Genomic DNA, 25881 nt, shown 5'->3' on the forward strand with positions numbered 1-25881 from the left:
AAAGACTTACTGTACATTCCCAAATCAAAAGCCATGGTTGAACCAGGAGACTGGTTCTGAAGGCGAGATCTGTGACATTCAAGTCTGGCAACCCAGGCCTGTACCAGAAAACCAGATATGATTTCTAGAGGGCTAGTTCAAGGGCAAAGAGACACTTTTGAATGAGGTTGGAGACGACATCGGATGCACAGCAACTCTGGCGGAGTTTGCAGGACATTACAAAGCAAAACACAACAGCATGAATGGCAGCGATGCTTCACTACCAGATGAACTTAATGCTTCCGATGCACGCTTGGAAAGGGAGAACACAACTACAGCTGTGAAAATTCCTGCTGCACCTGATGACCCTGTGATCTCTGTCAGAGGCCAATGAACCCTCGCAAAGCGGAAGGTCCCGATGGAGTACCTAAGTAAGGCTCTGAAAACCTGTGCCAATCAGCTAGTGGGAGTATTCAAGGACATTTTCAACCTCTCACTGCTACGGGCAGAAGTTCCCACTTGCTTCAAAAGGCAACAATTATACCAGTGCCTAAGAAGAATAATGTGGGCTGTCTAAATGACTATCGCCTGGTAGCACTCACATCAACAGCGATGAAATGCTTTGAGAGGTTGGTCATAACTAGACTGAAATCCTCCTGCTCAGCAAGGACCTGGACCCATTGCAATTTGCCTATTGCCACAATGGGTCAACAGCAGACACAATCTCAATGACTCTCCACAGGACCTTAGACTACGTGGACAACACAAACACTGATGTCAGCATGCTGTCCATCGACTATAGCTCAGCACTTAATACCATCATTCCCACAATCCTATTGCGAAGCTGCAGAACCTGGGCCTCTGCACCTCCCTCTGCAATTGGATCCTCAATTTCCTAACCGGAAAACCACAATCTGTGCAGATTGGTGTTAACATATCCTCCTCACTGACGATCAACACTGGCGCACCTCAGGGGTGTGTGCTTAGCCCACTGCTCTACTCTCTATATACACGACTGTGTGGCTAGGCACAGCTCAAATACCATCTATAAATTTGCTGACAATACAGCAATTGTTGGTAGAATCTCAGGTGGCAACAAGAGGGTGTACAGGAGTGAGATATGCCAACTAGAGAATGGTGCCATAACAATAACCTTGCACTCAATGTCAGTAAGATGAAAGAGCGGATAGAGGACCTCAGGAAGGGTAAGATGAAGGAACACATACCAATCCTCATAGACGGATCAGAAGTGGAGAGAGTGAACAGCTTCAAGTTCCTGTGTGTCAAGATCTCTGAGGATCTAACCTGGTCTCAACATAACAAAGGAGTTATAAAGAAAGCAAGGGAGTGGCTGCACTTTGTTAGGAGTTTGAAGAGATTTGGCATGTCAACAAATACACTCAAAAACTTCTATAGATATATCATGGAGAGCATTCTGACAGGCTGCATCACTGTCTGGTATGGGGGGGGGGGGGGAGGCTACGGCACAGGATCGAAAGAACTGAAGAGGGTTGTAAATCTAGTCAGCTCCATCTTGGGCACTAGCCTACAGAGTACCCAGGGCATCTTCAGGGAGCAGTGTCTCAGAAAGGCAGCATCCATTATTAAGTAACCCCAGCACCCAGGGCATGCCCTTTTCTCACTGTTACCATCAGGTAGGAGGTACAGAAGCCTGAAGGTACACACTCATCGATTCAGGAACAACAGGAACAACTTCTTCCCCTCTGCCATCCAATTCCTAAATGGACATGAACCCTTGGACACAGCCTCACTTTTTAAAAAATAATACAGTATTTCTGTTTTTTTGCATGTTTTTAATCTATTCTATATACGTATTCTGTAATTGATTTACTTGTTTATTTATTCTCTTCTATATTATGTATTGCATTGAACTGCTACTGCTAACAGATTCCATGTCACGTGCCAGTGATAATAAACCTGATTCTGATTCCTGATGGGGTTTGGACTGTATCTCTGGATCCATCACTTTGGCTGCTAGTCCAATAATGTTACCATAAGTCTCCCCTGCCCTGTAAACAAAATTCTTGATGGAAATGATGCAAACATATTTTCCAGTTATCTGTCTTGTACACTGTATGGAAAAATATCATGAAGAAATTTAGTTCCAAGCAGTGAATACCCTGTTTTCTGAGAAACAACAAAATATTTCATATTGAACTGAATGTGTGCGTGGGAGATGGGGAGGGCGTGCTAGAAGGAAAATTTAAACATATCAAAAACAGTTCAATCGAAGCTATCCTTTCTTTCATGACAATCACTAGCATCGGGAATTATGTAACTTACAGCTTATCCATTTAAATTTATTAACATCTGGTGAACAGTTATTAATGAAAATTTTCAAGAGCAAACAATTACTCCACAACTTATGTTTTAACCTGATCAAATCTACACAATAATTGTGATTAAATTTGTTCATCTGAGCCAACCTGCTGCAGACACTGAGCACGTAATCAAATTAATTATAACTACTTACTTCTGAGAGCATCTCATACTGTCCTCTTCTGCCCAAAGTAATGCTCAAGAGGTCATATAACGTGGAAGCGATCTGGAAGCTGATGCTGCGATCTTTCTTTTGGTCAGGAGCACGGCTTATTACAGCATCGCGGTTTGCCTGTAAAGATGTAAAGAAAAAATCTATATTTACTCAAATTAAAAGTTGCCTGTATTATTTTTATTTATATTGGGAATGGTCAAGCCCTATACTGGAGGATGGTATTTAACCTGGGGCAAGTCTTTATAACTATATAATTTTCCTGGAAATGGAAATGCAGACTGAGGCAATCATAAAAAAAGCAAGTAAAATTATAAAGTGCTAGTAAAGGGGAATTGTAATTTTCCCGACACTGCCTGAAAGGAGTTCATACGTTCTCCCCATGTCCGCATAGGTTTCCTCTGAGTGCTCTGGTTTCCTCCCACAGTCCAAAGACGTACCAGTTGGTAGGGTAATTGCTCATTGCAAGTTGCCCTGTGATGAGGCTGGGATTAAATCAGGAGATTGCTTGGTGATGCAGCTCAACGGGCTGGAAAGGTCTATACTGTATCTAAATAAATAAAATTAATAAACTTTTGAACTTATGAAACTAACCATTTTTTGTAATTTTTAAGTTCTGAGGGCTTGTCCAAGGTCTTCATTCAAACTGAATGGTTTGCTTATTTCACTTATTTAACAATACTGGGTGGAGTCGGCACTTCCGGCCCTCTTAGCCAAGTTGCCCCAGCAACCCCGTAACCCTGAATAACCCTAACCTCATCACAGCACAATCTACAATGACCAATTAACCTACACAGTACATCTGAGAGGAAACCAGAGCACTCAGGGAAAACCATGGGGAGGACGTACAGAGACTTCTTACAGAACGCCATCAGAACTGAACACCAAACTCCGAAAGCCCTGAGCTGTAAGTGTTGTGCTAACCGCTATGCTCCAGTAGCACTGTGATCTTGCTTGGTAAAACTATCAATTTGATGACCACTTTCTACTTCTGATTTACAATCGCTAATACTGACCTGCACGTGTGATGCAGGAGAACACATGAGCATCCAGTTTATGCTCCGGGGTTCTGAAAGAGGAGGCTGAAGAGATTGTGGAGGCACTAGTAATGATCTTTCAAGAATCACTAGATTCTGGAATAGTTCCAGAAGACAGGAAACTATAGGCCAGTTAGTCTGACCTCAGTGGTTAGGAAGATGTTGGAGTCAATTAGTAAGGCTGAGGACTCAGGGTACTTGGAGGCATATGATAAAATAGACCTCAGTCAGCATGGTTTCCTCAAGGGAAAATCTTGCCTGACAAATCTGTTGGAATTCTTTTAAGAAATAACAAGCAGGATAGACAAAAGAGAACCAATTGATATGTACTTGGATTTTCAGAAGGCCTTTGACAAGGTGCATGCATGAGGCTGCTTAACAAGCTACAAGCCCATGGTATTACTGTTAAGAACCTAGCATGGATAAAGCAATGGCTGATTGGTCAGTGGAAATGGCTAGGACTAAAAGGAGTCTTTTCTGGCTGGCTGCCGGTGACTAATGGTGTTTCAGAGGGATCTGTGTTGGGTTTATTTCTTTTTACATTATATGTCAATGATTTGGATGATGGAATTGATGGCTTTGTTGCAAAGTTTGCAGACGATATGAAGGTGGGTGGAGGGCAAGTAATTTTGAGGAAGTAGAGAGGCTACAAAAGGGCTTAAGCAGATTAGGAGAATGGGGAAAGAAATGGCAGATGGAATACAGTGTTGGGAAGTGTATGGCCATGCACTTTGGTTGAAGAAATGAAAGTGTTGACTATTTTCTAAATGGAGAGAGAATATAAAAAATTGAAATGCAAAGGGACTTGGGAGTCCTTGTACAGGATTACCTAAATGCTGATTTGCAGGCCAAGTCTGTGGTGAGGAAGTCAAATACAATGTTAGCATTCATTTCAAGAGGACTAGAATATAAAATCAAAGATGTAATATTGGGACCTTATAAAGCACTGGTGAGACCTGACTTGGAGTATTGTGAGCAGTTATGAGCCCTTTATCTTAGAAATGATGTGCTGAAACTTGAGAGTTCAAAGGAGGTTCACGAAAATGATTCCAGGATTGAATGGTTTGTCATATGAAGAGCATATGATGGCTCTGGGACTGCATTCACTGGAATTCAGAAGAATGAGGGGTGACCTCGTTGAAACCTGTCGAATGGTGAACGGCCTTGATAGAGTGGATGTGGAGAGAATGTTTCCTATAGTGGGAGAGTCTAAGACCAACAAGAAATGAGAGTGGGTATAGGACCACTAGAAAATGAGGCAGGAGAAATAATGACAGGGCACAAGAACATGGCTGATAAACTAAATGAGTATTTTGCATCAGTCTTCACTGTGGAAGACGCTAGCAGTGTGCCTGATGTAGTCTGTGAAAGAAGAGAAGTGGGTGCAGTCACTGGTACGAGAGAGAAGGTGTTCAAAAAGCTGAAATACCTAAAGGTACTTAAGTCACCTGGACGAGATGAACTGCAGCCTAGGGTTCTGAAAGAGGTAGCATTACAGATAGGGGTGACTTTAGAAATGATCTTTCAAAAATCATTGGACTCCTGCATGGTGCCAAAGGACTGGAAAATTGCAAACATCGCTCCACTCTTTAAGAAAGGAGGAATGCAGCAGAAAGGAAATTGTAGACCAGTTAGCCTGACTTCAGTGGTTGGGAAGATGTTAGAGTCAATTGTTAAGGATGAGGTGGTGGAGTACTTAGTGATACAGGACAAGATAGCACAAAATCAGCATGGTTTCCTTCAGGAAAAATCCTGCCTGACGAACCTATGGAATTCTTTGAGGAGATTACAAGTAGGATAGATAAAGGATATGCAGTGGACGTTGTATATTTGGACTTTCAGAAGACCTCTGACAATATTCCACACATGAGGTTGCTTACCAAGGTAAGACCCTATGGTATTACAGGAAAGTTACTAACATGGGTAGAGCATTGGCTGATTGGTAGGAGGCAGAGAGTGGGAATAAAAGGATCCTTTTCTCGTTGGCTGCCAGTGACTAGTGGTGTTCCACAGGGGTCAGTGTTGGGACCACTTCTTTTTATGCTGTATATAAATGATTTAAATAATGGAATAGATGGCTTTGTTGCTAAGTTTGCAGATAATAGGAAGATTAATGGAGGGGCAGGTAGTGTTGAGGAAACAGGTAGGCTACAGAAGGACTTAGACAGATTAGCAGAATGGTCCAGAAAGTGGCAAATGAAATACAATGTTGGAAAATGCATGATCATGCACTTTGGTACTAGAAATAAATGTATGGACTATTTCCTAAATGGAGAAAAACTCCAAAAATCTAAGATGCAAGGTGACTTGGGAGTCCTTGTGCAGAACACACTAAAGGTTAACTGGCAGGTTGAGTCAGTGGTGAGGAAGGCAAATGCCACGTTAGCATTCATTTCAAGAGGTCTAGAAAATAAGAGCAAGGATGTGATTCTGAGGCTTTATAAGGGACTGGTGAGGCCTCAACTTGAGTACTGTGAACATTTTTGGGCCCCTCAACTTAGCTGGCATTGGAGAAGGTCCAGAGGAGGTTCACAAGGATAATTCCAGGAATGAAAGGGTTATCATACAAGGAACATTTGATGGCTCTGGGTCTGTACTCGCTGGAATTCAGAAGGATGAGGGGCGATTTCACTGAAACATTTTGAATGTTGAAAGACTTCGACAGAGTAGATGTGGAAAGGATGTTTCCCATGGTGGAAGAGTCTGGGACAAAAAGGCACAGCCTCAGGATAGAGCAGCACCCTTTCAAAACAGAGATGCAGAGAAATTTCTTTAGCCAGAGGGTGGTGAATTTGTGGAATTTGTTGCCACGTGCAGTTGGGAGGCCAGGCCTTTGGGTGTATTTAAGGCAGAGCTTGATAGATTCTTGATTGGACAGAGCATCAAAGGTTATGGGGAGAAGGCCGGAGACTGGGGTTGAGGAGAACAAAAAAGGATCAGCCATGCTTGAATGGCAGAGCAGACCCAATGGGGCAGATGGTCTAATTCTGCTCCTATGTCTTATGGTCAAAGGACGAGGCCTCTAAATAGAGGGGCATTCTTTTAGAATGGAGATGAGAAGGAATTTCTTTAGCCAGAGAGTGGTAAATATGTGGAATTTGTCGCCAGAGGCAGCTGTGGAGGCCAAGTCTTGATGTACATTTAAGGCAATGGTTGAGAGATTCTGGATTGGTCAGGGCTTGAAGGGATATAGGAGGAAGGCAGGAAAATTGGATCAGCCACGATGAAATGGCAGAGCAGACTCACTCGATGGACCAATAAGCCTAATTCTGCTCCTATATCTCATAGTTTCCAAGGCGCACTTGACTGAGAGATTATAAAAGGGCCTGATCTGAGCTATGTGACTCAATGTCATTCAAGCAAGGACTGAAAAATGACAGCTGACTTCAACAGCACCATCAGTAATGGCCAATAACCACTTCCAACTAGACAAAGTCAAACTGCTCTCAACAGTATTATCACTGTTCAATCCAGCCCTAATAACATTGTGGAGGTTGCCTGAAATTTAAATGCAGCTGCCAAATAAATACTATAGCTGCAAAGATTGGTCAGAGGCTAGGTGTTATGTATCGAGCAGCTCATCTGTAGGGTTCTCATCCACAGGACACAATGCAGAAGTGTGATGGATTTCTCCCTTTTGCCTTAATGAGATGAGATCCAATAACACTCATGCTCATCACAACCCAGAAACTAACTACTTGGTTAAAAAGGTCCCTTCCATTAACTTGAACATTCACTTTCTCCATCATAAGGAGGTGGGGTCAGCAGTATGTGTACAGTAACCAGTCACGATGTTTCTAATAGCTCTGCACAGCTATCGCTACAAAGGCAAGGGCAATAGGCATATAGGAACAACACAGCCTTAGGTTCCCACTTCAGTAACACTTCTGGCAATATATTGCTGTGTAATTGAATCACGACAGATTATGATGGCAATGGCATCCATTTGTCTCAAAGCAGAGGGGTTTCTTTAGCAATGGTGTTACCTCTCCAGGGCACAAACCTGGGTGGAAAGTATGGAGATCCTGAGATGCCTAGTAGTCAAGACCCCCCCCCCCCCCTCTCAACCTCACCAGTGTAGTCCAAAGGAAAGCACAGCAATACATTTGGTACCAGCTTGGCTGCAGGAGCTGCCAGAAGGATGATCAGTGACGTCCAGCCGCCTTAGGGGCTCCACTCTGGATTTTCTATCTGGGTTTACTCCTGTAGCCTTTGTCTCTCCCGAAGTTGCCTACAAGGCAGTGAGGCCATTTACCTACAGCTGGGCATCTGGTTCACGAGTACCAGGGCATGTCCACACACCAGTGGGCCTGAGAACTATGAGTGCAGGGGCCAGACCTCCTCCCTGTCCTCTAAAGTTCAGCTTGAGTCGGAAAGGTATTCAGTTTCCTTGTGTCGCCATCAAGGAGGCACTACGTGAGGCTTGCTGTTGGAGAGACTCTGTACTGGAAGCGACAGACTTGTGCATTCAGCTCTCCTTTTCGCAAGACTGCTAGCCAGGGGTGGAAGCTGAAGGTGAAAGTGACAAGCACTAGCCACTACACTACCACACCAGATGCATCACAACAACCATTTGACTCCTACATATTATAATAGTTCAGAAATGTATCACTACCACTTTCTCGAGGAGACTTAGGAATGATCATTATTAACAATGCCTACATATAATAAAGAAATAAAGAAAAAAAGGCTCATGAAAATCCGCATTGGTGCAGCTTTTTCATTACAATACTGGCTAGATATTTTGAACATTCAATATTGCATTTTAAGCCCTGAGTGTGAAATTACACAGTCTGTCGTTTTAAATTTTGGAAAAGCTTGGATGCAACATTTTGAGACGCAATGATACACAAATGAGTTACATCTCGCTTGCACATAGCAAAAACACACAAAAAAACACCTAAGTGCATTGGCTTAACTACTACTTTTTTGTGACACCAATCTGAACATCCTCTGCACAGCACCATCCAGAGACAGAGAAGCAGCTTCAGCGGCAGGTTGCTGTCAATGCAATGCTCCTCAGACAGGATGAAGAGATCATTACTCCCCAACGCCATTCGGCTCTACAATTCAACCACCAGGGGCAAGACATGTTAAAGTGCCGGGGTTAGGACTGAGCTTAAGTTACCACTCAATGCACTTTAGTAAACTATTTAAGAACTTTTTAAAAGCTATTTATTAATGCTTTTTGGGAGGGTGATTTTAGATGCATATCATATTTTAAATATTTATGTAATTAGTTTTGCTACAATAAGTGTATGGGACACTGGAAAAATGTTGAATTTCCCCTTGGGGATGAATAAAGTATCTATCTATCTATCTATCTATTTATGAAGTCAGCTGACCAAAATGCCTCTGACAATGCAGCTCTGAGACTTTTACATCTACAAAATTGCCATGCAAGTTGAGAAGGCACATGATGTGTTGGCATTTATTAGTCAGGGGATTCAGTTCGCAAGCCGTGAGGTAATGTGGCTCTATAAAAAAACTGATTAGACCACACTTGGAATATTGTGTTCAGTTCTGGTCACCTCCTCACAGGAAGGATGGAGAGGATGCAGAGATTTGCCAGGTTGTTGCCTGGACTAGAAGGCAATGGCTTATGAAGAAAGGTTGAACAAGCTAGGGCTTTTTTCTTTGAAATGAAAAAGGATGAGAGGTGACTTGATAGAGGTGTATAAGATGATAAGAAGCAGAGATTTCATGGATAATCAGAGACTTTTTCCCAAAATGGAAATGGCTAATACAGGGGCAAGGGGGGCATAATTTTAAAGTAGTTGCAGGAAAGCATGGCCCCCCCCATGGGGTGTCAGAGGCAAGTCCTTTAGACAGAAAGTGATGGGTGCACGAAATTCCCTGCCAGAGGCAGATACATTAGGAGTATTTAAGAAACTCCTTGATGGGCACATGGATGTTAGAAAAATGAAGGGTTATGTAAGAGGAAGGGTTAGATTGGTCTTATACCAGGTTAAAAGGTCAGCACTATATCAAGGGCCAAAACGCCTGTACTGTGCTGTACTGGGCTAAAGGTACAAGGCAACAATAAAACGTAAGTTACACAGAGCCTCCAGGTTAAGCTATATACAGTGTCTTGAAAAAGTATTCATCCCCCTCAACTAGTTTCACATTTTACTGTCTCATTTTCTAAATTTAAAATATATTGAAATAGGATTTTTGAGCTAATCTACAAAATATTATGCATCACGTTAAATCAAAGGAAAAATTCCAAAACCTGTCAACAATTAACTGAAAATTAAAAACCAAAATTGTGAAAAAGTATTCAACCCCTTTGTAATTACTACACTGATTTCTCTCAGGTACAATACTGTACATTACCTTACCAATTTGTTGATGTGGAAATTTGGAGAATCACTTGTTTTCAATGAAATCATAAGAATGAATACCCCCTCTCTCTGTAAGGTCCAATAGTACGGAAGATTTTCAACAGACCAAACCAAATGTAGACAAAAGAACATCCAAGACAAGCAGGAAACGATAACAGAGAAGGACAAACTTGGGGAAGCATACAAGATCATCTGAAAGGCACTGAACATACGCTGGAGCTCAGTGCAGTCCATTGTGGAAAAAATATGAAACCACAGCCACACTGCCAAGGCCTGGCCTCCCCTCTAAACAGTTGCCAAAAAATGGCGCTTATAAGAGAGGATACTATGATGCCACAGTCACTCTGATTGAGCTGCAGAAGTCAATGGCTGCAAATGGAGATGAAGTTTATGGCTCCACAATCTTTAAGGCCTTGTACAAAAAGAGTATTTATGAAAGAGTAGCAAGGAAGAACACCTGGTTAAAAATAAGCATATCCTTGCCTGCAAAGATCTTGCAAATAGTCACTTAGAAGATGCTGTAAAGATGTGGAAGAAGGTCTTGTGGGGGCTGGGACTAAAGTGGAACTTTTTGGCCTCAATGTTAAGCAGTACATGTGGCGAAAATCTAGCACTTTTAGCCAGGTAACACCATCTCCACTGTAAATTATGGTGGAGGTAGCATCATGCTATTGGGGTGCTTTTCAGCAGCAGAGACTGGAAATCTAGTCAGAATTGATGGAAGATGGATACTGCTAAATACAGAGAGATCCTGGATAAAAACCTGCTAGTCTCTGCCAGAAAAGCATAAATTGGGGGAGGGGGAGATTCATCTTTCAGCAGGACAAAGCCCAACTGCCAGATAGTTTTTGAGTGGTCCTGTCAGAATCCTGATCTTGACCTGATTGAACATCTCTGGCAAATCCTCAAGATGGCTGTCCGCTGTCACTCCTCAAATGAACTGGCACAGCTTGAGAAATTTGCAATGCGGAATGGCAAATCTCGCTCCGTAACATGGTGCAAAGCTAATAGAGTTTTATCCAAAAAGGCAACTGGCTATAAAGCTGCCAGAGGTGGGAGATGAATACTTTTGAACTGCTGACATTACAGTTTTTGAATTTTTAGTTATTCATGCTTTACAATTTTCCCTGTTTTGGGGGCTCCACTGTGAAAAAAATGAGCAGGTCCAAAGCTCCGAGTAATTTATTATCAAAGTATGTACAAATTATACAACCTTGAGATTTGTCTGCTTACAGGCAGCCACAAAACAAGAAACCTGAAAGAACCTATTTTAAAAAAAGATCAACAAACACCCAATGCGCAGAGAGGATAAAAATAACACACTGTGCAAACAATAACAGAAAGCATCAGCAATCAGGACAAAAGTAATCCACGACCATAAAGCCTGGATTCACAAATGAAAATTATCAGTTGGATTGATCAAAATTCCTGGCTGGAATTCTCATTTATGTGAACAAAGGGTTAGGGGCTGAATACTTTCATAAGGCACTGTGCACGTGAATGCAAGGAGTCTCACTCTAACAGTAAGCTCAAATAGCCCAGCACTGACCAATCCATCAGCCACTAGTCATGTACGAAACTGGAATTTAGAATGAGATTTTTGCAGATCTGTTAATAAGTACAGAGTGGGTTAATAGATGGAGTCATCTGATTTTTAATCTTGAACTACAGCTGTTTTTTTTCTACATATAATAGCATTTTTGTAATGTTTTGCTTCCTTGGTTATAAAATGGTGCCCATAGTAAATATACACAAGCAATGATCTCCATAAAGCAGAAAAATATGTATTGACAGAATAAAGAGGGAAAATTTATTTTCTGTACCACAGAATCAATAACGAGAAACCACAAATTGTGGTTAACTCGCAACTGGACCAAGAGCCAGAGGAAACAGGACAGTGCAAAGGAAATTAAACTGCAAAAAGCAAATTTTCAGTGTTGTAAAGAAAAATTGGACAAATTCTATCCAATGAGGGTTGCACAAGACTCAGTACTAAACCCCTTGTGTTTTACAGTAGGCCACAGCTGAAGTACTGCGCAGACTCCCGAGCATCAGCCTACAGAAAGGCTATGATACTGCGATACATCCTAAGATGCTCTGGGACATGTCATCAGTGATATAACCTGGTGCTATCAGGTACTGCAGGTCCTTCAACAGCAGACACTCTTGCCCAGGATGATCAGGCCCTGGCTTGTGTCCCAGCAGCATTGGTCCATGGGTCACACCTCCTGATCCATAGACAGCACCCTCATAAACCTCCTCTGTGATAGCACAGAGATTTATAAGGAAGTTACCAGAATATAATTATAGGGAAGGACTGATTCTATGGGCATAGCTTTCTCATTACAATGGAGACTGAAGAAAAATTTAACTTAGGTCCTGATGAAGGGTCTCAGCCCAAAACATCAACTGCTTATTCGCCTCCGTATATGTTGCCTGACCTGCTGAGGTCCTCCTGCATTTTGTTGGCTGTTCTGGATTTCCAGCATCTGCAGCATCTCATGTTTACGATTTTTTTAAATTGACATACAGCACGAAGAAGACCTTTCCGGCCCTTCAAACCACACCACCTAGTAATGCACTGATTTAATCGTAGCGTAAGCACGGGACAATTTATAATGACCAAGTAATCTACCAACTGGTATGTCTTTGAAGTGTGGGAGAAAACCGGAGCATCCAGAGGAAACCCATGGGGTCATGGGAAGAGTGTACAAACAGGATTGTGCACAGTACTCAAGCTGTGGCCTAACAACAAAATACAGCGGACCAACTACTGAGCGCTGTGTAACCCTCATCTGATAGATATGTCCAATTTTTCTTTACAACACTGAAAATTTGCCTTTTGCAGGTAAGAATCGAAGGGAATTGAACCCAGATTGCTGGTCACGTAAAGTGCTGTGCTAATCACTACACTAACCTGCCTTTTCTAAGGTATTACTCCTTTGGCCTAACAAGATGAACATAGAGAGGAAGTTTCCTCATGGAATAATTTAGAACTAGGAGTCACTGTTTAAAAATAAGGGATCATGCATTTAAGACACAGAGGAGGCATAGTCGAGAAAATCTGCAGATGCTGGAAATCCAAGCAACACACACAAAATGCTGGAGGAACTCAGCGGGCCAGGGAGTATCAATGGAAAAGAAAAAGCAGTTTGGTTACTCTTAGAGGAGGAAAACTTTTTTTCCTTTGTAATTCCCTTTCCTTAAATGATTGTGGAAGCATAATCTTTGAATATTTTTAAAGTATTTGATTCTCCACAAACAAATAGCTGAAAAGTTACCAGGGCTAGACAGGAGTGTGGAATTGCAGTTAATATAAGATCAGCCACAATTCATCTGAATGGCAGAGCAGGCTTGAGGTGCCTGTCCTCTTCCTATTCTGTTTGTCTGTGGAAAAAAAATCATGAGAGATCTAGATGGAGTGAAGAAAGATATATTTCCCTTAACAGAGACTCAACAACTAGGAGATACAGGTTTAAGACAATAGCAGAAATATAAGAAAAAATTAAAGGAAAATCTTTTTTAAACCAAAGAATAATTGGAGCTTGGAATTCACTGCCTGAAAGGGAGGTAGTGACAAAATAACCTCATCACATTTAGAGGGATAAATGCTTAATCTTGTAAAATTTACAAGATTACAGATAGAGAAGTGAGAAGGAGTGGCTCAAATATTTTGATTTTTGTGCAGCTTAAAAAGAATGAATAGAATGGTTATTCTGTAAATTATGATTGTAACAATTCTCTAATAATCCACAGTATTACATCATTGAATTATGTATGTATAAATACTGTGTACAGATCAGCGCATTAGCATAGTGTGTACTGACAACATTGCATTAATCTGCAGCATTTTTTGTCAATAAGCCATGACATTTTGCATCAGCTGCAATTTTATTTAATCAATACATTGCCCTAAAAACAATCAATGAATAATACTTAGAGACAGTCACCATGATTGAATAGATCCTTTCTTCTGTTCAAATCAATTGTAATTGATTTTTCTGAAACAGAAATCCTGACCAGAGAGCATCAGCAATTCCACAATCAAACTAAAACAAACTAGTACCAATCTGATGTAAAATAAAATCACTGGCAGGAGCAGCGAGCATTTGCTAATTAAGGCCAAGATAGAACCATTTTTCTGACAAGGAAATAATGAATTGATTTCTTGTTTGGCAAGTTAATTTGGTGGTGGTACCCCAGACATAACTAAGTAAATACAGGCCATTCAGGCCACTTGGTTCACATGGGTAACTGTGCCTGATTCTTTTCATTGTTTTTTTACTAAGCTTTCTCTGCGCCTGTCATTTCAACAATATTTCCTGCAGCATTTCACAAACTAATTTTAAATTAATTCATCAATGTGTCCTCCACTTTTGCATTTGCTCATGAGTAGAAACATGCTCTTTTGAGTTTACCTTATACACTTCTTTAATGATTTAAAAATTTACAATGGATAGTCTTCTTTCCCAAACAAAACCTATTACTGCTAGTATTAAACTTTGCAAGTTTCCTTGGGCATGAAGCCCACTGTTACCACAGGTGGACCCAATTATGGTTCAGGATAAGCTTAAAGTGAACTCCTATTTGTTATCTTCCTTCTAAATAATCCCAAAATCTTTGTTTCCACAAGCATCTGACAGATGGGTCCTAATCAACATTAATATACCCTTTGACATGATATAAATATTACACTTCTAACTTAGATTACTGGAGTCACCATTGTTTCAGTAATTGGCTAGTTAATCAGTTAATTAATTAATCAATTAATCAGAATAGCCAAAGCAACAGCTTTGAAGACATTGTAACTCACTACAGTGACCTAACTGGCAACCCTGGGGCAAGAAATACACTGGATTTGAGCATTCTATATTCAGCCTACAAAAGTGGAGACAGCATCAAATGCAGTTGAAATTTGGCCTCTATTACAGGCAATGTTCCCTCTAACTTTTAGTAGTCATAGAAACATAGAAAATAGGTGCAGGAGTAGGCCATTCGGCCCTTCGATCCTGCACCACCATTCAGTATGATCATGGCTGATCATCCAACTCATAACCATGTACCTGCTTTCTCTCCATACCCCCGATCCGTTTAGCAACAAGGGTCATATCTAACTTCCTCTTAAATATAGCCAATGAACCGGCCTCAACTGTTTCCTGTGGCAGAGAATTCCACAGATTCACCACTCTCTGTGTGAAGAAGTTTTTCCTCATCTCGGTCCTAAAAGGCTTCCCCTTTATCCTTAAAATGTGACCTCTCGTTCTGGACATCCCTAACATTAGAAACAATCTTCCTGCATTTAGCCTGTCCAATCCCTTTAGAATTTTATCCGTTTCAATAAGATCCCCCCTCAATCTTCTAAATTCTAGTGAGTATAAGCCTAGTCGATCCAGTCTTTCTTCATATGAAAGTCCTGCCATCCCAGGAATCAATCTGGTGAATCTTCTCTGTACTCCCTCCAAGGCAAGAATGTCTTTCCTCAGATTAGGGGACCAAAACTGCACACAATACTCTAGGTGCGGTCTCACCAAGGCCTTGTACAACTGCAGTAGAACCTCCCTGCTCCTGTACTCAAATCCTTTTGCTATGAATGCCAACATACCATTTGCCTTTTTCACCGCCTGCTGTACCTGCATGCCCACCTTCAATGACTGGTGTACAATGATACCCAGGTCTCGTTGCACCTCCCCTTTTCCTAATCGGCCACCGTTCAGATAATAATCTGTTTTCCTGTTCTTGCAACCAAAGTGGATAACCTCACATTTATCCACATTAAATTGCATCTGCCATGAATTTGCCCACTCACCTAACCGATCCAAGTCACACTGCATCCTCTTAGCATCCTCCTCACAGCTAACACCGCCGCCCAGCTTCGTGTCATCCGCAAACTTGGAGATGCTGCATTTAATTCCCTCATCTAAATCATTAATATATATTGTGAACAACTGGGGTCCCAGCACTGAGCCTTGCGTTACCCCACTAGTCACTGCCTGCCATTCTGGAAAGGTCCTGTTTACTCCCACTCTTTGCTTCCTGTCTGCCAACCAATTCTCTATCCACATCAATACCATACCCCCAATACCATGTGCTTTAAGTTTGCACACTAATCTCCTGTGTGGGAGCTTGTCAAAAGCCTTTTGAAAATCTAAATATACATTCACTGGCTCTCCCCATCCACTCTACTAGTTACATCTTCAAAAAATTCTATAAGATTCGTCAGACATGATTTTCCTTTCACAAACCCATGCTGACTTTGTCCGATGATTTCACCTCTTTCCAAATGTGCTGTTATCACATCTTTGATAACCAACTCTAGCATTTTCCCCACCACCAATGTCAGACTAACCGGTCTATAATTCCCTGGTTTCTCTCTCCCTCCATTTTTAAAAAGTGGGGTTATATTAGCCACCCTCCAATCCTCAGGAACTAATCCAGGATCTAAGGAGTTTTGAAAAATTATCACTAATGCATCCACTATTTCTTGGGCTACTTCCTTAAGCACTCTGGGATGCAGACCATCTGGCCCTAGGGATTTATCTGCCTTTAATCCCTTCAACTTACCTAACACCACTTCCCTACTAACATGCATTTCCCTCAGTTCCTCCATCTTACTAGACCCTCGGTCCCTTACTATTTCCGGAAGATTATTTATGTCTTCCTTCAGTGAAGACAGAACCAAAGTAGTTATTCAATTGGTCTGCCATGTCTTTGTTCCCTATGATCAATTCACCTGTTTCTGACTGTAAGGGACCTACATTTGTCTTGACCAATCTTTTTCTTTTCACATATCTATAAAAGTTTTTACAGTCAGTTTTTATGTTCCCTGCCAGCTTTCTCTCATAATCTTTTTTCCCTTTCCTAATTAAGCCGTCTGTCCTCCTCTGCTGGTCTCTGAATTTCTCCCAGTCCTCAGGTGTGCCACTTTTTTTTTGCTAATTTATATGTTTCTTCTTTGGACTTGATACTATCCCTAATTTCCCTTGTCAGCCACGGGTGCACTACCTTCCCTGGTTTATTCTTTTGCCAAACTGGGATGAACAGTTGTTGTAGTTCATCCATGCGATCTTTAAATGCTTGCCATTGCATATCCACCGTCAACCCTTTAAGAATCATTTGCCAGTCTATCTTAGCTAATTCACCTCTCATACCTTCAAAGTTACCCTTCTTTAAGTTCAGAACCTCTGTTTCTGAATTAACTATGTCACTCTCCATCTTAATGAAGAATTCCACCATATTATGGTCACTCTTACCCAAGGGGCCTCACACGACAAGATTGCTAACTTATCCTTCCCCATTGCTCAATACCCAATCTAGAATGGCCTGCTCTCTAGTTGGTTCCTCGACATGTTGGTTCAGAAAACCATCCCGCATACATTCCAAGAAATCCTCTTCCTCAGCACCCTTACCAGTTTGGTTCACCCAATCTATATCTAGATTGAAGTCACCCATTATAACTACTGTTCCTTTATTGCACGTATTTCTAATTTCCTGTTTAATGCCATCCCCAACCTCACTATTACTGTTAGGTGGCCTGTACACAACTCCCACCAGCGTTTTCTGCCCCTTAGTGTTATGCAGCTCTACCCATATCGATTCCACATCCTCCAGGCTAATGTCCTTCCTTTCTATTGCGTTAATCTCCTCTCTAACCAGCAATGCTACCCCATCTCCTTTTCTTTCCTGTCTATCCCTCCTGAATATTGAATATCTTTGGATGTTGAGCTCCCATCCTTGGTCACCCTGGAGCTATGTCTCTGTGATCCCAACTATATCATATTCATTAATAACTATCTGCACAGCCAATTCATCCACCCTGTTACGAATGCTGTAACAAGGTCAGTGGGTGCAAAAATCTTATGTTGTGCAAATTTTTTTCCTGTGACAAAAGTATGTGCGCACATACTTTTTCTCTCTCCAGTCTTTGGCATTTACCCATTTTTTGTAACTTCCATCCAATTGATAGCTTTTGATTCTCATTAACATATCCAAATGACATTGACCTAAACAGTTTCTCAGCTTGTTTTTGAGTTGATTCATTAGGCTAAAACCTCACTCACAGTCCACACTTGATGGAAGAAAGGTTCCCAATGTCCATCAACTGTACAAGGTCGCAAAACTGTTCATTTTGAAGTACAAATGCCACCATTTGAGCAAAGTTTGAAATCAGTTTAGATTTAATTTTTTCTTGCACGGAAAATTTGAAATCATTAAACTGTCTTAACCATTACAGTATTTTTCAGCTAGAAAATCACGATGTTTTAGACATAAGTCATTAACTTGTTCACTGCCAAATGTGAAGTCATAATCTGCGATTGTGGAGAAATCAAAAGCTGACCATTCCTGTACCTCATCTTCAGGAAACTTTTCTTCTAAATGAACACAAAGACTATTTATAAAAGTCAATAGCGAACTTGTATATACTGTGACGTTTTCTTCACTTTGTTGGCTTAGCAAAACTTTAAATTTGCGCTTCACACCCTTCGCTTCTTTTAAATTCAACATAGTGAATCAATATTTCTTTCAATAAAAACTTAGTAAGCTATCTACAGGATTTGAAACAGATCTTTGTAAACTTTACGATATGAACACTGTCCGCCAAAGCTGGTTGCTGCCATGATGCAGCTGCACAAACCGGAACAGGAAAGGTGAGGTGACGTAAATTAGTGATGTGCATTGTGGTATTTGGAAAAACCAACTAACTAGTTTACAGAAACATTTAGCCTAAAGGTTATTTTCAATGAGTATAATTATTAATTACTACATTATTTTAGGTAACTAACTTTTTGTGAGCACATTAACTTCCTTTGTGCGCTGGTTGAAAAACATGTGTGCATGCACAAACGCACACAGCTTAGAGGGAACAGGGGCTACAGGATGTTGCCTGGATTAGAGGGCACAGGCTATAAGGAGAGGTTGGACAAATAAGGGTAGACAACCAGTATCTTTTCTCCAGGATTGAAATGTCTAATACCAGAGGACATATGTTTATGGCTGAAAGGAGCGAGTTCAAAGAAGATATGGGAGGCTAGTCTTTTTTTTTATTACACAGATGGTGTATGACTGGAATATGTGCCGGGGCAGTGGTGGAGACAAATAGAGAGATTTAAGAGGCTTAGATAAGTACATGAAGGGGATGGAGGGATATGGTCCACATGCGCACAGGAAAGATCAGATGCCATTAGGTTAATTAGTTCTGCACAATGTCACAGACCAGGCCAGTTCCTGTGTTGTATTATTCCACATTCTATGAGAAGATCACAGGTAATGTTGGTGTTATAACTTTACTGTTTTGACCTGGATAGTTTTAAAATAATTGAATTGCTGGAGCTACACTCATTCCAAGTGGAGAGCATTCCATCATGCTCCTGGCTTGCTTCTTCTAGCTGATGGAAAGACATTGGTAAGTTAGGTGAATTACAAGCCATGGGATGCTGAGCTTTCAGCACGCTACAGAAGCCACCATTCCTTCATGACTAAAACGCAATGAGACAGGATATGTATTTCATCTGCAAACTTTATTATGTACCCTATGTTCAAGATTCACAAAGATTAGCCACAAAATATTGATCAGGAACCTTAGTCCATCCTCTGCCTTCAAGCCTTCTTTATATCCCTACTGGCCAAATTCTTTCCTGTATATAATCCTGCTATATATGTACTTATAAAACAACTTCTGATTTTCTTTAATATTAATTGCCAGGTTTATGTTTTAAATATTAACTGCTTTCCTAACTTCCTGTTTAATTTCACTCTTGCAGGTTTTGAATCATCGTGTTTTTCTGCAGCTTGAGCTACAAGTGCGTGCCACTAAAGTTCCGTACAATAGCCTGCTCCAAGAGTAAATCTAACTACCCGCCCTTGAAATTCAATGGCATTACTACCACCAAGTCCCTCGACATCAAAATCCTGGCATTAAAACTGACCATAAATTCAACTGGACCAGTTACAAGTAATAACATGCTGACAAGAGCAGATCAGAGACTCAGTGTCCTCCCAGCATTTCCAAATTTTTCCATCTACAAGTGCAAATCAGAAGCATGATAAAATAATCTTCATTTATCCATATCCATCCAGCTCTAATAACTCTCAAAGTGCTCACCACGATCTAAAACAAAGCAGCCCATTTGGTTGGCACCCCAAGAACAAATCTAAACACTCATTCCCTCCACTATCAGAATACAATGATATTATTCATCAAGGCTACTGACGGCAGCCACCAAGCCTACAAACTCTATCACCGTTGCTTTTTATACACCAATTAAAAATCTGAGCATCTGTCTAATATCCGGTGTTATTTATGAGTTGATGATTATACTGTTTTGAATATAAAGCCAAAAATTCAATTTGGTTTTCATTAATTATCTTTCACTTGTCTAGCAAATGTGCAGCCTCTGTGCAAGTTCTCTTAATGATTCCTTACCCGAATTATGTCATATCCAGTAATATTTATAGTATGCCATATTTCACCAAAGTCAAAATTTTGCATATTTTAGATATCAAAATAAACTGATTACAACATGTCCCAGCAGTTCCGATTTTTTTTGCAAATTGCTTCTCCACAGTTAATATCATGGACTCATCAACAAAAATAGACAGAAATCCAACTGCATTCTTAATGGAAAATCTTGAAAACAAACTGCCTGCAAAAAGAAATTTGGAATATAATCCACCTCTCTCCAGAATATAACTTTGGTCTCTTCTTAATATGCAGGTCTTTTGATTGGCAGCAAACCTTCAGATATTAACAGGCAACAAAAGATCAAATAATTTGCCTCATCCCAATCACCACACAAGCGCAAAGAAGCAAGTGACTGTGTGGAGTACAATGAAAATAACAATGAAACTAAATTGTCAGAAAGTACCAGAGACTTTGTAAAGAATTTATGCATGTTTTATTTCAAGAGAAACAGACTTGTAGATGTAGGCATTTTTTTCCAAGAGACACTTGACATTAATGTAGCTGAACTTCTCTTCACGGTTTTGTTGATGAGCTCAAGACCAAATTCATAAAAATTCATGATTCAAAAGAGAAGACTGGAATTTCTATTCTCATTATCGACATTGCTTACCATCGACTCGCTGATTAGGAGGAGAAGGAGTGCTTCTTCAACAATATCCCGTGGGCAGAAAAGGCTGAGAAAAAGACTGCATTGAATTAGGTCAAATTCACTCTGCATAGTGTCTACAGATATTATGTATTATTCATCAGTGATAAGATATATAAACATTATTCAGTGCCTTTCAATGATAATGCACTGATGCACCTTCACATTTGGTCTCCTATTTATTTACCACAATTGGTGATGATTAATCGAAACAAGCACTCGTAAGTTGAGTTCATAAATGAACTATGTATTGCATTACTACACTGTACAGATTATGACTCCAGTTTTGATTGCTGCTTTACAATCTCACCTACAAGAAGGCAAAGGTTACTTTACCCCTGTACGATCTCAATGTCCTTGCTTTGATGTTGCACCAAAAAAAGCCTGCTCCTTTTATATAACCAGCAAAAATTCCTCAAACTTTGTACATCAGGTAAGAAGAGGATTGACTTATCTTATTCTTTCAAAACAAAATACAACACTGGCTTAGACTGGTAACTATTCTCAAAATTTCTTATTTTAATAGAGTAAGTACTTAACGTATTTCATTTGTTAATACACAATGCATAGACAGAAAGGTGCATGAAAATACATTTAGTCCTGACGAAGGGTCTTGGCCCGAAACGTCGACAGCGCTCCTCCCTATAGATGCTGCCTGACCTGCTGCGTTCCACCAGCATTTTGTGTGTGTTGCATGAAAATACATTTAGCTGCTTTGAGGCTCGCTTTGGTGAAAGGATTGTTCAAACACTCTCGGAGTATAGATGAAGTAACCAATACACAGATCAGCAATTTTATGCTGATTTTTTTTAAGGTACAAAATCTTTATGTTTGTTCCTCTATTTTTGTTATGTTTTGTTCTTTGCATTCTTGCTTTCACTGTTTAGAGTAAAATAAAAGTGAGAAATTGCTTTGAAGGGAAGTTTCAACAATTTCCATGCACTTTGGCTGTTCAGCTCTACTCACAATCACCATCACTGTCTGAATTGATCAGCCCGTAGCATTTACTGTGTTTACAGAAGATAACAGATGGAGCTGATGGATAGATGGAATTAGTTATATCACGTTTGGAAACAGTTTGGCCAGGAGAGACCAAGAGGTTTGGTTTATTGCTTCTTTGTACTGTTTCTTAAACATGATGAAAGTACTATTATTTGTTCAAAATCATATATTTTTTAATATAAATTTTTATTTGATTTTTTTAAGATAATTACATGAAATAGAATAGTGAAGTAATTTTATATATATCTTAACCCTCCCCCCCCTTAACATCCCTATCTAGAAAGAAGGGGGAAGGGAAGGGACGGAAGGAAGGAAGGAAGGAAGGGAGGAAGGAAGGAAGGAAGGAAGGAAGAAAAAGAAAAGAAAGACTACCTGGATATCGGAAGATCCTCACATGCTCCATGGAATTCAAAGTAACTTTAATATATATATTTATTTTTCCCCAAATGACTAATAACTTTATCTTCAGAGCACCTACGTACTTAATCCTATCTGTTGTAAATAAGGGCGCCAAATTTTCAGAAATATGTCATATTTATTTCTTAAATTATAAGTAATTTTTTTCAAGTGGAATGCAGCTAAAAATTTCATTATTCCAATGGTCCATAGTTAAGTATGAATCTGATTTCCAAGTAACTGCAATAGTCTTTTTGGCTACTGCCAAAGCAATTTTTATAAATTCTTTCTGATATTTGTTCAATTTGAGTTTTGGTTTTATCTCTTCAATATCACCTAATAAAAATAATATTGGGTTATGTGGAAGTTGTATTTCGATAATTTGTTCCAATAAAACTCTTAAATTTATCCAAAAAGGTTGAATTTTGGCACAGGACCAAGTAGAATGTAAAAAAAGTATCAATATCTTGATTACATCGAAAACATTGATCAGATAAATTTGGATTTAATCTATTAAATATGTCAATTATTATATCAAATAACACTCTTTTCTGTTATTTTCAATTAAGGAGCTATTTAAGAGATAAACTGGGTCATACAATGTTAATGCCAAAACCTAATGAAATAGAAACTTTAATTCAAAAAGGAAAAATTAAAAAATTTACGTCTTGTACGTATAATTTGATTCAAAAACAGACAATTAAACCAGGAATCCATAAGTCAAGATAAAAATGGGAAACTGATTTGAATATTAAAATTGATGAAACAAATTGGTCAAGACTATGTCTTGATAGTATGACAAATACAATAAATATCCGAATTAGATTAGTACAATATAATTTTTTTACATCAACTATGTATTACACTACAAAAAATAGAATAAATCCAAAATCATATCTTCTATGACAGTGTTCAATACCATATCACTCATTACCATAGAATTATCCTCTCCCTACGAGCATGAAATTAACTAAACTATAGCGAGATGTGGAATAAATTATGGCAACAGCAAAGCATTGAAAGCATTAATGTTAATTTCTTGCAGTATACTTCAGAACATACTAACAGGAATGAATATATTTTGATTTTGTTATAGCACTGCAGTTTTATTAAATATATATGGCGTATAGTTTATGAGAACACATAGGAAAATTAATTCAGATAACCATATAACAATTACAGCATGGAAACAGGCCATCTTGGCCCTTCTAGTCCGTGCCGAACTCTTAATCTCACCTAGTCCCACCTACCTGCACTCAGCCCATAACCCTCCATTCCTTTCCTGTCCATATACCTATCCAATTTTACCTTAAATGACAATACTGAACCTGCCTCTACCACTTCTACTGGATGCTTGTTCCATACAGCTACCACTCTCTGAGTAAAGAAGTTCCCCCTCATGTAAGCCCTAAACTTTTGCCCCTTATCTCTCAACTCATGTCCTCTTGTTTGAATCTCCCCTACTCTCAATGGAAAAGGCCTATCCACATCAACTCTATCTATCCCCCTCATAATTTTAAATACCTCTATCAAGTCCCCCCTCAACCTTCTACGCTCTAAAGAATAGAGACCTAACTTGTTCAACCTTTCCCTGTAACTTAGGTGCTGAAACCCAGGTAGCATTCTAGTAAATTTTCTCTGTACTCTCTCTATTTTGTTGACATCTTTCCAGTAATTCGGTGACCAGAACTGTACACAATACTCCAAATTCAGCCTGACCAATGCCTTGTACAATTTTAACATTACATCCCAACTCCTATACTCAATGCTCTGATTTACAAAGGCCAACATACCAAAAGTTTTTTTACCACCCTATCCACATGAGATTCCACCTTCAGGGAACTATGCACCAGTATTCCTAGATCACACTGTTCTGCTGCATTCTTCAATGCCCTACCATTTACCATGTATGTCCTATTTTGATTATCCCTACCGAAATGTAGCACCTCACACTTATCAGCATTAAACTTCATCTGCCATCGTTCAGCCCACTCTTCTAACTGGCCTAAATCTCTCTGCAAACTTTGAAAACCTACTTCATTATCCACAACGCCACCTACCTTAGTATCATCTGCATATTTACTAATCCAATTTACCACCCCATCATTCAGATCATTAATGTATAAGACAAACAGCATTGGACACAGTACAGATCCCTGAGGCACACCACTAGTCACCGGCCTCCAACCTAACAAACAGTTATCCACCACTACTCTCTGGCACCTCCCATCCAGCCACTGTTGAATCCATTTTACTACTTCAATATTAATACCTAACAATTGAACCTTCCTAACTCACCTTCCATGCAGAACCTTGTCAAAGGCCTTACTGAAGTCCATACAGACAACATCCACTGCTTTACCCTCGTCAACTTTCCTCGTAACCTCTTCAAAAAATTCAGTAAGATTTGTCAAACATGACCTTCCACGCACAAATCCATGTTGACTGTTCCTAATCAGACCCTGTCTATCCAGATAATTATATCTACCATCTCTAAGAATACTTTCCATTAATTTACCCACCACTGACATCAAAATGACAGGCCTATAATTGCTAAATTTACTCATAGAACCCTTTTTAAACAATGGAACCACATGAGCAATACACCAATCCTCCGGCACCATCCCCGTTTCTAATGACATTTGAAATATTTCTGTCAGAGCCCCTGCTATTTTGACACTAACCTCCTTCAAGGTCCTAGGGAATATCCTGTCAGGACCCAGAGATATATCCACTTTTATATTCCTTAAAAGCGCCAGTACTTCCTCCTCTTTAATCGTCATAGTTTCCATAACTTCCCTACTTGTTTCCCTTACCTTTCACAATTCAGTATCCTTCTCCTTAGTGAATACTGAAGAAAAGAAATTGTTCAAAATCTCCTCCATCTCTTTCTGCTCCACACATAGCTGTCCATTCTGATTCTCTAAGGGACCAATTTTATCCCTCACTATCCTTTTGCTATTAATATAACTGTAGAAACCCTTCAGATTTATTTTCACCTTACTTGCCAAAGCAACCTCTTATCTTCTTTTAGCTTTTCTTATTTCTATCTTAAGACTCTTCTTACATTCTTTATAATCCTCGAGTACCTCATTTATTCCATGCTGCCTATATTTATTGTAGATATCTCTCTTTTTCCTAACCAAGTTTCCAATATCCCTTGAAAACCATGGCTCTCTCAAACTTTTAACTTTTCCTTTCAACCTAACAGGAACAAAGATTCTGTACTCTCAAAATTTCACCTTTAAATGACTGCCATTTCTCTATTACATCCTTCCCATAAAACAAACTGTCCCAATCCACTCCTTCTAAACCCTTTCGCATCACCTCAACGTTAGCTTTACTCCCATCAAAAATCTCAACCCTAGGTCCAGTCCTGTCCTTCTCCATAATTATATTGAAACTAATGGCATTGTGATCACTGGACCCAAAGTGCTCCCCAACACATACCTCTGTCACCTGACCTACTTCATTCCCTAACAGAAGATCCAACACTGCTCCTTCTC

The 25881-nt window shown here is 39.9% G+C and overlaps 1 protein-coding gene across 4 annotated transcripts in view; it reads right to left on the reverse strand.

The window, feature by feature from the left end:
* LOC132402741 (tetratricopeptide repeat protein 7A-like) overlaps positions 1-25881 on the reverse strand; it is a 245947-nt gene that overhangs the window by 172754 nt on the left and 47312 nt on the right. For all 4 annotated transcript variants that reach the window (XR_009515057.1, XM_059985708.1, XM_059985710.1 and 1 more), the window contains 2 exons: positions 20942-21005; positions 2474-2611 (listed from right to left, as the gene is read on the reverse strand). Coding sequence is in view for 3 of the 4 variants with exons in the window: in XM_059985708.1 (XP_059841691.1) it covers positions 2474-2611; positions 20942-21005 (202 nt within the window). In the remaining variant the exon portion in view is untranslated. The remainder of the gene's footprint in view (positions 1-2473; positions 2612-20941; positions 21006-25881) is intronic.

Source organism: Hypanus sabinus, chromosome 12, assembly GCF_030144855.1.
Source record: "Hypanus sabinus isolate sHypSab1 chromosome 12, sHypSab1.hap1, whole genome shotgun sequence".
Taxonomy (NCBI): Eukaryota; Metazoa; Chordata; class Chondrichthyes; order Myliobatiformes; family Dasyatidae; genus Hypanus; species Hypanus sabinus.